Consider the following 15,186-nt stretch of genomic DNA (forward strand, 5'->3'; position numbering starts at 1 on the left):
AATATGAGTGAAGAATTTAAGATAAAAAAAATATTAGAACGATGTTAAGGAGTGTGTTATGGCATGCATAAATGTTCCTTATCCTCTTGGGTATGTTGATGCGTTTTAGAAGGATTTTGAAACAAAAGCAGCAAAAAAACAAGAAAAATTTATAGGCAGTGATTGAAATGGCCCAAATGTAAAGGCTAAGACGCCCATTAAGTAATAACTCCGAGGAGAAATGTAGCGAAAACCAGAAGTTCAGAGAAAATAAAAGAGAAATAAAATAAGAGAAATATAACCCCCCCCCCCCCACCGAAATATTTGTCCGACTCGTAAAAACGTAACAAAAACTGAATATAAACAAATTTTTATGTGTTTTTTAAAGTTCTTTTTTAGTAAACCCCTCCCCCTAAAAAAACAGGGTAGAATACCCCCCCCCCCCCAAGAAAGTGGGATATTTTTGAAAATTACTATATCAAATTAAACATGTCTAAGAACATAGAAGCCTAAGTCTCAAGGGTCTATCTGCAAAAATACACGGTTTCAGGTTTCTTTCTGAGGAAGATAGTCACGGACCCGTGTTCGCTTTTTTTTTCTTTTTTTGGGTGATAGTTACCAAACTAATGTTATCAAACCAGTTGCCATGGAATATAGGGAGTGAATTCACTCCAACGGAAACCTAATGTTCTAGTGTCCTCTTGGAATAGCAAAAGAGACTACGCCACAGGAAATTACCAATTTCTGCCATATCAATATGGGAAACAACAATTTTGACAAAGAATTCTATCGAGTAAAAATTTTGAAACTGTTCTTTCTTTTAGAATCATTGAAGAAGTATTTAATATCGTCGCAGTTTCATAGGCCATACCGTGGTGCCGCTTTGCCGTATAAAGTATTGCGGAGCTACACAGCAGCTAATAAGGGGGGGGGGGTTCAGCGGATTATTTTTGTGCGTGGAAGGGAAGGGGGGAGGGGCTGAAAGCCTCAACAATTTTACGGCAATTTTACAAATTTTGTAATTTTCTATTAGACGAACATGTAGCGTTGAATACACCCCCAGATTCTCTTAATTTGGAAGAGTATGTAGGGACTAAGGGCTCAATATGGGTGCTAATGAGGTAATGTCCCGTCTAATTTTAGAAACCTTGTTTTTACGAACTAAATTATTCTAATAAAACTTTAACTTCAGCTTAACGAGCAAGTTTGTACCACGGTAGAAAACGGTAGAACCATGGTAGAAAATCCTTTTGTACTACGGTAGAAATTGGTTGTTTTGTTGTGGTGCAACCTCTTTTGTTACCTAAAAGGGTAAACAGCTTTCTATTAATGTTCAAATGAGCCGCTTAACGATATTGTATGGCGACTGGCTCGTTACGATCATCCTGGGTGGAAAACGAACCTAACAAATAAATAAATACATAGAGATACCCACCCTTCTCTAAAAAAATACAAAATTTCGTAGGTTTGTTGATAGGGGCTTGAAACCACCTCGCTAGGATTCATGGGCATGCTTAATTTAATGCCGTAATTTCCATTAGGGCTGTTCCCTTTTTTGGGTGTTTTTCGTTTTTTGAAGTTCCTAATAGTATGCGTTGCTTAAATCTTTGTCCAGACCTTGTCCTTGTCCAGAGATAATTGTAGTTGTTCAGATACACTTAGTTGTTTACATCTTATAGATGGTAAATATACAGATAGGTAGATCAGTAGCGATTGAGGGGGTTCTTTTCTTACTCCGATGGATTCAGCTGTTGATCTAGTTTTCACAATGCTAGATGCCGCTGAAGACTGTTGGTGTTAGAAACGGAGATAAAATCCCCAAACTGTAAGCCCACTAAGCGTATGTATTGTCTTTTTTGTAAAAACTGCAGTTTACACCAATTATTTGGTAACAATTTTATTCTTTGAGGAGTTTAAAAAATAGTATTTTCGAGTGAAACCAGGAAAGGGTAATAGAATAATCACCACTTAAGAACTGTCCTGCTGAATCCAATCCGCTTTAAAATTCCTACTTTAGCCATCTCCCAATGAAGGAGTTTGAAATTAAATACTTTCCTTGAAATAGGCAACACATTGAAGAACTGCCCAGGGTTTTAACCATCATAAGTGGAGCTTAGTAGGAAATGGAATGTTATTTTTTTTTTTGTTCTTACTTTAACTTGCATCGAGTTTCAGCGTCGTTGATCTAAGAACTTGTATTTTGCACTATTAAAATGGTGGACCAATTGAAATTTTCAATTCCTTCTTAGCTTTCCAAGTTGATGGTAATAGAAATAGCCACACATTCCCAAATGGATTTGAGCCTCTCAAGATGCCACACGGATTCAGAAGACAGTATCTGTCAGCAGAGGAATACGCCGACCAAGAAGGCTTGGAAATACCCAGTGGTGAGTTTTACTTTTTTTTATTAATTGTCATTTTTCTATTATATTAATTGCGATAAAGACCAACTAGATAAGAGTAAAGTATATTCAATGGTAAACAGAATTGAAAAACAGGTTTAATTTTCAATAAAGCTGGAATGACACTCTAGCCCTCAGGGTAGGTGGAGGGATAAGGGTGCGGACAACTTGACTCTTATTTGTGGCAATCATGTTCGGTGAGAGTTTGAATCTACTATTCATTATAATTTGTGTTCCTTTGAATTTAATTGAATTATTCATAGTAATTCCTGATCATTTTAATCAAACTTATACTTTGGCTTTATTTTATTTATTTTTTAATCTTAAGGTTTGTCTTTAATTTTCTTTGATAACTTTGTTTTTAAGAATTTTTTTTTATTTATTTTGAAAGAAAAGAGAACTGAAGCAAAGTGAAAAATCATCCTTGAGACAATGGAAATAAGAACTAAATTAAGAATCGGCTATTTCTTTGTTTTCAGTTAATTTGGTGACTCAGAAAAGTGAATTATAATTTCTTGGCCAAGTAAGTTCCTTATAACATATTGTAGACTATCCTCTAATACATTTGTTTCATTGTATAATGTATAAAATGCTCTTCAGTAGTAATTAGCCGAGTTCAAATCTGAAATTTAAAATAAGCAAATAGCCGGGTAATAGCAAAAAGGTTGTTAAATGAAACTCAGAGAGGAAAGAAACTAACAAAATGAAAAATTAAATCAAAAAGGGTGAAAAAAAGAGGATTTTATCAGCCAGTGGTGAACCATGAAGAAGACAAAATATAAGCAAATATTTCGACAAGGTCGTCCGTCAAGTCGTCTAAAAACAACAAAAAAAAACAAACAACGAAAATCTAACCTTTCGAAGTTTACCCTACAAAGACAGAACAGACACTCAAACAGAGTGTCTGTTCTGTCTTTGTAGGGTAAACTTCGAAAGGTTAGATTTTCGTTTTTTTTTTTTTTTTTTTTTTAGCACTGAGGACGACTTGTCGAAATATTTGCTTATATTTTGTCTTCTTCATGGTTCGCCACTGGCTGATAAAATCCTCGTTTTTTCACCCTTTTTGATTTTATTTTTCATTTTGAAGAAAAATGTATTTACAAAAAGAATGTATTTACAAAAAGGTTGTATCTGCACTTTTTCTAATGTCGAGAAAAACGCAATTAAAAAAATCGATTTTTGTGGAGGTGAATGTATGATAGATAGAAAAACGAATGAAACGCAGTTTAAAGCCGCTATTCTGCAAGACCTATTGGTAGAATTTTGGCCCCATTGGATAAATTTACTAGGTCAAAAGTTCAAACGAAAAACGAAATGGATAATTTTGTCCGTCCTTTCTTGTGCTAAGGTAGTTACGACCAAAGTGCAGGACTGCACTTTGGTTCTTTTTCCACTGTGTTACGACAATTTGTCGCCAAGGTTTTCTCGGTTAGAGCTCAAACAGGGTGTTCTATCTTTGTACACTACTTTGATCATTTAAACTGAAACGTTTGATTCTAAATGATTATAAACCAACTTCAGAAATTCCGATTATACGGTTAAAACAACAAAGCAAGGTAACCAATTAGGCCTTCACTGATCGCCCTTCCCCCATCTGACTTTTTTAGGTGGAGGGAGGGGGTTGCAGGTTCTTCTTCTGGGAATGTTGTTTGTACTGTTGTAGATGGGTGGTTGTTCTCTTGACCGATGCTAGCAAAAACGCAATTGTACCATGCCATATTTAGAGGAGACATGAACCTGCAGATTTACTGAACATCTTTGTTTTTTCAATAGGAATAACGGGTCTGCGATCCAATAGCTTTGGAACCACAAGAAACTCGACCACTTCTGTGGAAAAAGCGTCTTTCCTTGCTTTATGTTTCGCCTCCACAGCAACGGTTATTTCAGAGACTGATTCTTCAGAAAACGAAAGCTGTTTTTGAATTTGTGTTCAACCAATCCGGTTGGCTTTAACACAGCCACCAAGAGAATTATTACAGACTTAGTAAATATGGTACAGAATCGGAAATCTACCGAAGACACAGCTACCTAACCGAATCAGTATCCAGTTTCCTTCTTCCTTGACGTGACTGCAAATTAACAATTTTTTCTTCTCCTTCTTCTCGAATGTATGTGATAGTGGCTATACAGTTATAACAAAAATCCCCAGGTTAATCATACGGTTAGTTACGCCAATTTTTTGCTTTCACAAAAGGAGGCAATGCTTTGCTCAGCTGAGAGGCATCGCACGACAAAATGACTACACCACTAGAACGCTTAAAAAAAATAACAATGAAAGATTTTGTTTCTCAATTTCAACGGGGGTTGTCAGTTACGACCTTTTTGCAATCAACCGGTGAAATGCCAAAAAAAACTAGTTTCACGAACATACTTACGTATAATATTCAGGGCGAAGCTTAATTTTGAACGAACTCTTTCATAACTTATAAAAGGAAAACCCTAATTTACATCTTATAAAATTTGGTTAGGATTTAATTTGTATCTAAATTGTGGTTTCATATGGTTGACATAAATGGGAACCTATACTTACGAAGTTTGCAACTTCATTGTCAATCCAACAATCCGCATTGTCAATGAGAAAAATCCCAGCACTTTTTTTAGTTTCATTTCTAACAAAGTTTAACTTGTTTACTAATCTCTTTCTACAGGTTACGTATCTGATGGTGACATATTGCGTGCCCCACATTCCTTACCTTCAACTTGCAGAAAGTCAGATGTCTCTGACATATCTGCTAACGGAGACTCGCTAGATGGCTATCTTAGTGAAGGAGGAGCATCATTATATGCTAGAAGACTGGCTTCCCTACAAAATGGAAGGAAAAAGCCCGACGACAGGCAAGTTTTATATGTGTTTGTGGAATGTTATTGCTTGAAAAGATGGTTATTATGCTTAGAGAGCCTTCCTCCACTCCGGGAAAAGTTAACCTAAAGATTTTGTAGATGAATAGAATTTTTGGGTAAATGCTTATCCTTCCTGAGTGTCAAGTATGTGCACATGTTTGTTTTAGGAATCTGCAATTCCTTTTTAAAGTTCCTACCTTTACAGTTTATAGTTACTCAGTTAAAAAAAGAAAATGATGTAAATTTAGTTTGTTCTGATATAGCTTTTGTGTATTTTTATGGATCTTTGTGGGACTTCCAATGTTTGATTCACCTCTATTTTAAGAGAAGAACTTTTCAAAACTAATCATGACTTGGCCAATCCTTATCGGTAGACTGAAGTACATATCCAAGGAAGGTATTAGTGCCCTGTACACAAATAAATGTATTTACAAAATACTACAAAACAAATTTATTTTGCTACCTGCAATTGTCTACTTTGCTTTTTTGTGTGACAAATCGTCAAAAATCAATAATTTGCTACTTTAAAATGTATTTTGACGGAATCGATTCTACTCTTTTCTGCTGGGTAAATTTGTAAAAAAAAGTGGAATTGCAAAAGTCAGTAAAAGGTACTGCCCACCTCTTAGATGCAAATTTGGGTTTTAGCCTATCACACCTTTTACATCGAATTTCCAGAGACCTCCTTGCTTCCCGCTAATCAATATATAATACTAAAGCGCCTAACAAACAAAGAAATTGTTTCCAGCATGCAAATTGCAAAAATAATTAGGCCTTAAATTGTCTAAATTCTGTCAGATGGGAGTGTCTTGAAGTGGTAACTATGTTGGATTTATCGAAAGCATACAGTTTACTCTCCTTCTAAAAGAAAATCCGTGTCTGTCTGAAGATAAGATAGAAATAACAACGCACTAACTTCACTCATTTAGATTGCCTTCGCATTGCAGTTTTTAATCAAGAATGCTGATCATCATAGAAGATGTTGGTAAATCCATTGAAAAAATCTTGTTATTTTGTTAGTTTTTAGGTTTTTGCACACAACAAACAATACAACAAGATTTTTGTATTACTTGGACGATGAACTAAATAAGTCAAAATGAGTTTTTGTTAAAACAGGCCATTTAATATGAGTTTTGCCTCCAAACCCTTTAAAGTTTTCCCACAAAATATATGGAATTCTGTCATATAAAGAATACAAGGGGAACATGACTGTCCGCATCTTTGAGAAGTTGCAGATACAAACTCTATAAAATGTTGTCCCGTACAAAATATATAGAGATTTTAGAAAACTGTAGGATATTAAAAGGCTTCTTTATGTAGAGTTAATAGTATTTACAGCAGAATGAAAACATTTTTTGGTACTTGGCTGTTATAGCGCCGACCACTCAAGTTGTTCATCCATTGATGGACTGTAGAACCGGTTTCTTTGTTTACTTTCTTTCAGCTTAGCGTGAGACCAGAGAAAGAAAAGTTACAGAATAGATGAGAAATATATCATTTGGGCTATATATTTAGGGGGATGGGGGTAAAGTATATGGACAGCTTTAAGTTAGAAAACAATTCTTACTTCATAATATGCAGAATAATTGTACTAACATACTTTGCATGCGGACCCGCTATACTTCCCCCCCCCCTATTGTCCAAATATATAGTGCAAATTTGTTTCCAAAGTATTACATTTTTATCATACTTTGGTATATTTAATTACGATCTACCTAACTTCACTTCTTGAGTGGTCGGCTCTGTAACAGACGCGTACCCTTTTTTTCATTAGGCAGTTTCTTTTTCAAAACTAGGCTCTAATTTTCATCTATTAAGAGAACCGCGAGGGGAGGATTAAAGGAGGGATCGTAAGCATCCGGTTAAGGATTTTCAACCGTGGAGAACTCAATAGTACACTGTATATGCTTCCAAGTCAATCCTCTTCGGAAATGACACAGAAACTACCGTTTTCGGCACCTTAAGCTACTCTACGATGTCGAAGTCAAGAAAAATTTATACTGTATATTTTTGTGAAAACTAGTTGTTTGTAGAAGTGGAAACTAGCTTTCAAATGAGCTGTTAGGTAGCTTTTTACGAGGTGTCATTGGCCCGCTAGTGCTGGAGGGGAAAAAAAGACACATGCGCGTTTCAAGCTCTTTTTTCGAAATTCTCGAAAAATTGTTTCCGTAATTGGCTTTTAATGTTAAGATTAATTAAAAAAACTTTTTCCACAAAATAAGTTTTTCAAAGAAAAGTAAAGAACTCCATTAAACAAAGAATGAAAAAAAATAAAATCAAATAATCTACCAATCGTGAATTTACCACAAATCAGACTCAATAAATAAATGAAACCCGAAACGACCAGAAATTACAATAAATAACCGAGTCAAACTCAAAACGAGCAGAAATTAACATAAGTTGGTCTCAAAACCCCTATGCCTTCCCAAGGCCATAACATAATTTGCACTTTACTGAAAAAAATATAAATGTTTTTATTTTAATAACTTTAATAAATCAAATAATATTAAGATTTTGATTACTAAATATCAGTAAATGTATATTAAACTGACAATGCACATTCTTTTGTATTTTTTCGGTTAAGTGCAAATTCTGTTATGGCCTTGGGAAGGCATAGGGGTTTTGAGCCCAACTTATGTTAATTTCTGCTCGTTTTGAGTTTGACTCGGTTATTTATTGTAATTTCTGCTCATTTTGGGTTTCATTTATTTATGAAACCCAAAACGAGCAGACATCGTTCTTTACTTAGGCAGCGCTAGCGCGCTGCCTATGATAAACACAAATAACAGTCGTTGTTCCTGAGTCAAAGTTAAATGATTTTTTCGTTCATTGGGCAGGCTTTTTTCTTCGAAAAGTATTTTTATTTTTCACTTACTAAGGGGCTGGGAGTATACAAAAGGGGGATTTAAAAACTTCTGATTGAGGGTTTTTGGCCACGGAGATTATAATGGGGGACTTGCTATACTTTCCAGCCTTTCAACTCCGGTAATGCTACCTAAAAGTTATATTTTTTGTGCTATATGGCAATTTACGATGGCGTTATGAAGGCGAACTTTCAAGAAGCTTGTAGATATGATTGATTACTTTTAAATGGTTCGCTAAACATCTCTCTATGGTACAAAAAAGAGACACATCACTGTTACCTATGCAAAAAAGCGATTTTCCTTGTTCTTTGCGATGGGGCTAAAAATCGCCAGTCAGGGGCTTTTAGTTATTTCAATGATTCGCTTTTCATTTCAATCCGCCTCCATTTTTGAGTGTTTCAAGCTTTTTTTCTAAATTCGATTCGGTTCCACAATAAACTTGTACTATCATTCCTGAATCACCTTTCAATGAAAACCTGTTTTCGATATACTGTTTTTTAAAGGTGTTCTTATTCTTTCGTTTACCACGTGCCGCGTTCACTCTTCAAGAGGTTGCAGCCATTGCTGCAAACATGATATATTGGTTTCAAATTTTTTTTTTTTAGAGTTTCTGTTGCTGTATGCTCGGGTCGTTCTTCACTTACTTTTTTTGCCTTCACTTACTTCACTTACTTTTTTTTGAACTATTTGATGGGGACAGTACATGAATGAATTGGGAGAAAGTCCAAGTAATTGGCACATTATGAATGATCGTATTAAGACAACATAAGAGTTGCGTTGTACTGCCACACGTTGGCTGTGTCTCCCTGGGTTTGGCTGAGAATATGATAAATATTGGACAAACCATTTTTAAAAATGGTTTTTAATAATCTATTTTGAAAAGGATTTTTAATAGAGTTAATGAGATTCCCTAGATCATTGTTGCTACCGGTTGGATTCATTCACAATATTTCAAATATAATTTTTTTTATAAAGCTTAGAAAATACGTTATTCTCTTATACAGTAAAACACGCAAAATTAAATGACAATGAACCAAGATAGAAAGTATAGAAAAAAATAAATAGAAGAAAAAGATACCAGATGTAAAGAAAATTTGGTGGGTGTGTAGGCTCTTTAACCTAATCCAAACGGCTAGAAGAGAGATGAATAGCTTTTAAGCCTGCTATAGAAAATGAAAAATTTTGCTTGGTAACTTTTCTTCATTGGAAATAAAACTGAATGGGTCACACGAAGTTTTAGCTGCAATTAGGTAAGGTAAGCTATCACCAAAAAAACAATAAAACAAAAAAGGAGTTAAATATAAAATATAAAACTAGGGGGTTCAAGGGGCGCCACGGCTCTTTCAAAATGTATTTTAAATGTGATTTCAGTCTGAAAGTTTTATCGATGCGTTTTTTAGTTTTTTTTCTTTGTTTTATATTTTGTTGCACTGATGACGGCTGTTGAATATTTAGCCGAAGTATTCGCTTAGGATGTACTCACTGTGCTATTCACTGTCTTCACAGATTTCCTCGCTATTTTGTCTTATTTTGTAAACTGAATTTTTGAATAAGTGTGGGCGTATAAATCATAGCGAAGATATCTATCGCTGTGAGCATATTTACGAGAAACACTAAGGTCAAACGTATCGTCCCATTCTGAAATTTGAATATCAAGAAATGGAAAATTTTATGGCAGTTTCTTGCTACAATGTGAATTTCATTACTGTCTTGGTTGTAAAATTTTTCTAATGAGGAATCAACCCTGTCCACTAAACCGTTCCAGATGATATAGTTTATGCATAGTTTATGAAATAACTCATGTTTGTTTTAAGTTTTAACGTTGCTCCTTACCTTCAGTTGGAAGAACTTGCCTTTCTTTATTTAATTGCTGTTTGTTTCTCAGTTCAATCCCAGGCCTAACCAAGATATGTCGGAGGCTACACGACCCCATTTTTTCTGTTAAACTGTATATACCAATGATTGCAAATTGATTGAAAGCTTCCCGCTTTTCAGTTTTTCTGATTAAGAGTTAAAATATTGGATTTTAATTCAAATTTTGAATAAAATTTGAGTATTCTCTCAAAATGCTCGATGAACGGTATTTTTGTTGAATAATTTTTTAGCAATACTCTTACTAGATAATTTTGGGGGGGACGAAGAGGTCGCCCATATTTTGATATGGGTGGTAATCCTGCGTGTATTTTAATGTTTACCGGCCTGAAGCCATCAAGACCTCTATGAAAGGGTTCTCTGACATATACTTACTTTGAAACGTTGTATATAAATAGGAAAAGAAAAATATTATCATTTAAAATCGCTGAAAAGAAAGGTCCTGGTAGCAAATACAATCCCCTCCCCCAAGGATATTCCTTGCGAGGCTCATGGTACCCCGCCTTGCTTTTTCGAGCTCTTTGGCGGTAGACATGTGGATGCAATATTTTATGCTACATAGAAAAAGATTATCGTAATGAGAGGGTCAATATTAGACCCCTCCACTACACCAATAATAAAGGCATAGACCAAAAATATTCCTGAGAACGAAGAGGAATTTGATATCAATTATTAACCCCCTCCCCCTTAATGCTCATTCTATAATTATCTGAAGGCTCAATGAGAGTTAGGATATTTGGACCTTATAGTACTGCCTTTCAGGCATCTGGCTCCCCCGCCCCCCGCCTACTAAATCACCCACCTTCCATCACTATATATAATTTTATGAAACATGAAGCAAATCAGTTTAGTTATCTGGAGTTTTAAAATACATGTCAGAAACAAATAACTGCAATAAGAAGGGAGGTACCACTCTGCAGCACATTTCTTAGATGCTGAGCCTAAATGAGGATTAATGATAATCTGAATGATAATTAATCTAAATGACAGATTAATTCTCCCCCCCTTCACATACCCCTTTCTATATTTGTCTGAAGGGTCATGGAGAGTTTGGCATTTTGGGCATTCCAATATAATTTTTTAGGCATCTGGCAACCCCCCCCCCCCGACTATAAAATGACCCTCCTTCATGGAAGTTGATGCACAATTAAACATCACTGAACATAATTTCATGATATATCAAGTGAATTAGCGTAGTTAAATTAAGCATTAAGAAAAATGTCCATGTTAACCATTTATCTTGCCGAAACTACATGACTTTTCAGGAAAGAATGTAACACCATGCGGTATTAATTCGTCTTCAACTGGAAGCCCAACATATAGTTTCTTTTGACACTTTAGATTGAAAAAAAATCTCAGATTTTCAATCGATAGTAACTTGGTTCTCTTTAGGGAGAAATCGTCGTTTGGTGCCGCAAAATGGCATAAAACGGCACTTCCCGAGGCCCTAACTTTTTTTAACACCTACAGAGGCCCTATAACTTTTGATTCCTGTTTGCTTGAGCCCTCTTCCGGTCTTTTAGGGCCATTAGCTCAATGCAATAACCCATGAAAAAAATAAAAAATAAAAATAAAAATAAACTTGCAACCGTGACTTTTCTTCTTAGGAAGAATTCAAAATTTCACATTTTTAAAGATATGGATTTGAAACCTCCGTAAAAGATTCTCTGATATGGTGAATCTCATGGTGTGATTTTCGTCAAGATAATTTGCCTTTTTGGGGGTGTTTCTCTCCTTTTTTGAAAATCAGGCACATTTTCTCAGGCTCATGGCTTTTAGGGGCAATATTAATTTACGAATTTTGCAGGTTTGGAATCAGCATGAAAAGACAATTTTTTTGAAGCATCAAATACAAAAACAAGTTTTTGTCAACAGAAATTAAGGAGCAACATTAAAACTTAAAACAAAGATAAGAAAGTCAATATATGAGGGAGCTACCCCCTCGTCACTGTCGCTATTTACGCTAAAGTCATAAAGTTCCTTAAAATACTTCTCACTAAAATTCAACGTCCCTTGTGTTTGACCAGTCTTTCTTAAGGAATTGTGAAAAAAGTCGGACTTTAGCGTAATGAGCGAGGGTTGAGGAGGGGCCAGCCCCCTTCATATGCGGAAAAATTTACTGTTTGTTTTAGATTTTAATGTTGCTCCTTTCAGTTGTAAAACTGGTTTTGTTTTTAATTTAATATCCGACCGTTTTTAAATCGTGCCAGGAAATCACCCCCCCCCGTCCTGTCTAAAATATGCTCTGGAAAATTCCTTCACAGAACTTCTAACTGGAAGTTCTCCCCGTAGAAAATCCCTCTTGCTGAAAAATCCCCAAAAAATTTTCGTATATTTCCCAATAACAAATACTATAGATAGACAGATAGATTTTTATTGCAATAAAAACCCCTTTGGGCCATGGAAAAAAAAATACAACAAATAACACCAAATAATACCACATAAAACTAACACACATAAAAGAGTATATAATAATAACAATGAAAAAGCATAACATTTGCAAAAATAAAACAAACGTAATAAGGCACATAATACTATAAAACTAATATAATTACATAAAATGTTGCAGACATGATAAATATATTTTAAATGCTTTAAAGCAACATGGATCTTGGCTACAAATGAAGAAAAAAGAAGTAACAAGTAAATTCTCCCTTACCCCTATCCATTCCTATTCTCCCATTCAAAATAACCAACTTATCATTATTACAATATTCCAAAAACTTCCTTACCCAGTTATTACTTCTGCGGAGGTGATCCCTATTCGCCCTCTGCGGAAGAACCATATCAATATCATCCCAATTTCTTCCCATTGGTACATCCGTGCAGTCACGAACATACAACAAAAGTATGAAGAACAATAGGGAAATCTTTTTCCAAGACAGTGGAGATAATTTGAATGTATATTTCGGACCTATGTCCAAGGGCCGTCCTCAGCAAGACAAAAATATATGAAAGAAAAAAGACTCACAACAACATGCGACCAATAAAACCAAAAAGAAAAAAGTTTTTCAAAGCAGTCCTAGCATCCTTACTTCAGCGAATTTCAACCAGCACTGATAAAAAGTGAGGAAACATAAGTTAATTCGAAAAGAGGAAAGAAAAATAAATTAAAAACCTTCTTTTAGTGCTAATATAGCCTTTTTGGCAACTAACATTAAATGTCTTTTTGTGACCAGTGGTGTTACGATTGTCTCTTGGTTTTTTAAAATCTTTTGCAATGACATTTTTTCACGAACAGACCAAAGTATCTCCCGTGTCGATCCAACATAAGCGTTGAAATATCCTAGAAAGCAAAAACAATCGGCTGGGTACAGTTTTGAAAAGATACATTTCTTTCTCTCAAGAATAGTGCAAGTATCCTCTTCCGAAAATGAACAGCACAGCAAATAATGTTTACTTTTGAAAAACAAACTCTAATCCACACTAGATTACATGACGCCCTTTTCAGGTTTGAAACTTTACTCTCCGCAAAAAAAATTCTTTGATAAGAGAAGAGCAACATCCCCATACGTTCTCGCATTTCTTGATTTTTTCCTGTGGACGCACAAATATACGTATTCTTCTATAATTATAGGACTTTCCAACCCAGTCTCATCCATTGATACAAAGTTCCACTTGCAACTACTTGAACTCAATAAACCGCGGAGTTTGTGTTCCGCAAACCCTTGAATGTTCCAATGCAGAATATTTATGTCTTTTTTTCACTATGGCTTACTATGGCTTCACTAGCGCTTACCCTCAGCATCAAGCTGCTGTAGCTTTGATTTTGTTAGCTCGAATTCTCTATGTAGGCTAGCCACTTCAGACTGAATTATATCAGCAAAGGGGATGTTGATTCCGTGGTTGATTTTAATTTTCGAGGAACGATGTTAGAGGTTAAAGAACAATTTGTTTATTTGGGCGTTAAGTTTAGTGCATTAAGAGGGGTGTCTAGGCGTGTAGAAGATTGTAATATAAGGGGCAATGGGCTAATAAATATTTTTTTGAGAAGTAACTTAGGTCAGCTAGCTGACATGAGGATCCAGAAAAGAGTTTTTTCAGACAAAAGAAGCTTCTAGTCTACATTGGGGTTCTGAGGTTTGGGGTTTTGCTAAAACAGCTGAGCTAGAAGTTGTTCAGTAAGATATTTTAAGAAAATTTTAGGCTTGGAGGATTCATTTAGTTCAGTGGTACTGAAAGGAGATTTGGGGCTTTTCACTTTAAGGAGTGTTAGATTGGTTAGAATGGTGAAATTCTGGGAGAAAATAATTAGCCTACCTAGAGTTCGGCTTCTTAAGTCAGCTTATTTGGAGAGCTTGAAGGAAGGTAGAAGTGATTTGTGGCCAAATCAGGCCAAGAAAATACTGGACCTTTGTGGCATTTTGGAGATATGGAATGAAGGAAAAGGCCAGTATGTCAGTATGGAAGGAAGTCCAGAGAACCCTAAATGACCAAGAAATCCAAGAGTGGCAAGCTCATAGGGACCAGTCTGTGTCTTTGAGGTTTTACTCCCAAGCTAAAGAGTGTTGGGGGGAGGAGGTTTATTTTTAATTTGGTTTAAGAGGATCTGAAGAATCTGTTGTTGGTAAGAGGGGATAGTTTGGATTTAGGAGAGAGAAGGAAATTTTTTGGGAAAGTTTAGGCTGGCGGCTGGCCCCTATTTTTGCCCTATGTGTGGTTGTGTGAATGAGAATTTATTTAATTTTGTATCCGAGTGTGAAGGGTTGTCTGGGTTGCGGAATGAATGTTTTAGACGGGTGTTTGGGAGTGAGTGCTGCTTAATTGAGCGGATGGCTGAGATGTACGCATGTGCTATTAAACAGTTGTGTAAGTTTCTTCGCTTAGGAATTAAACATAGGGAATCATGTTTGAGGGGATAGCTTGTTACGGTTTTTAGGATTTAAATTTTATTATGATTGGTATTTGTCGGTTGAAATACAGAACCTTGGTGTGTTTCTTTTTTGTCTTTTTGTTGTTCTTTTTTCTTTTTTTATTTATATTATCTAAAGTTGTATTTTGCTCCTTACCTTTAGTTTGTAGACTGTATTCTGTGTTGCTATGGCCTGCAGGCTTTTTGCAATAAATCTTATCTTATCGCTTTGCTGCTTAAATTCATTTACTGATGTGTCCATTAGCTGAGACAATATTCCAAGATCCGCGCTGATCGATGATACTGGACCTTTCAACTATACTGAATCAAATGGCTTTCTCAAAATAGGCTTGAGATTGTCTGTGGAGGATTTTGA

At 35.4% G+C, this 15,186-nt stretch overlaps 1 protein-coding gene across 5 annotated transcripts in view; it reads left to right on the forward strand.

The window, feature by feature from the left end:
- sick (sickie) overlaps nucleotides 1–15,186 on the forward strand; it is a 374,025-nt gene that overhangs the window by 237,029 nt on the left and 121,810 nt on the right. For all 5 annotated transcript variants that reach the window (XM_089107071.1, XM_089107072.1, XM_089107073.1 and 2 more), the window contains 2 exons: nucleotides 2,229–2,366; nucleotides 5,030–5,216. In XM_089107071.1, coding sequence (XP_088963197.1) covers nucleotides 2,229–2,366; nucleotides 5,030–5,216 — 325 coding nt within the window. The remainder of the gene's footprint in view (nucleotides 1–2,228; nucleotides 2,367–5,029; nucleotides 5,217–15,186) is intronic.

Source organism: Artemia sp. Qi Xiang Cuo, chromosome 21 (assembly GCF_049724085.1).
Source record: "Artemia sp. Qi Xiang Cuo chromosome 21, ASM4972408v1, whole genome shotgun sequence".
NCBI lineage: Eukaryota > Metazoa > Arthropoda > Branchiopoda > Anostraca > Artemiidae > Artemia > Artemia sp. Qi Xiang Cuo.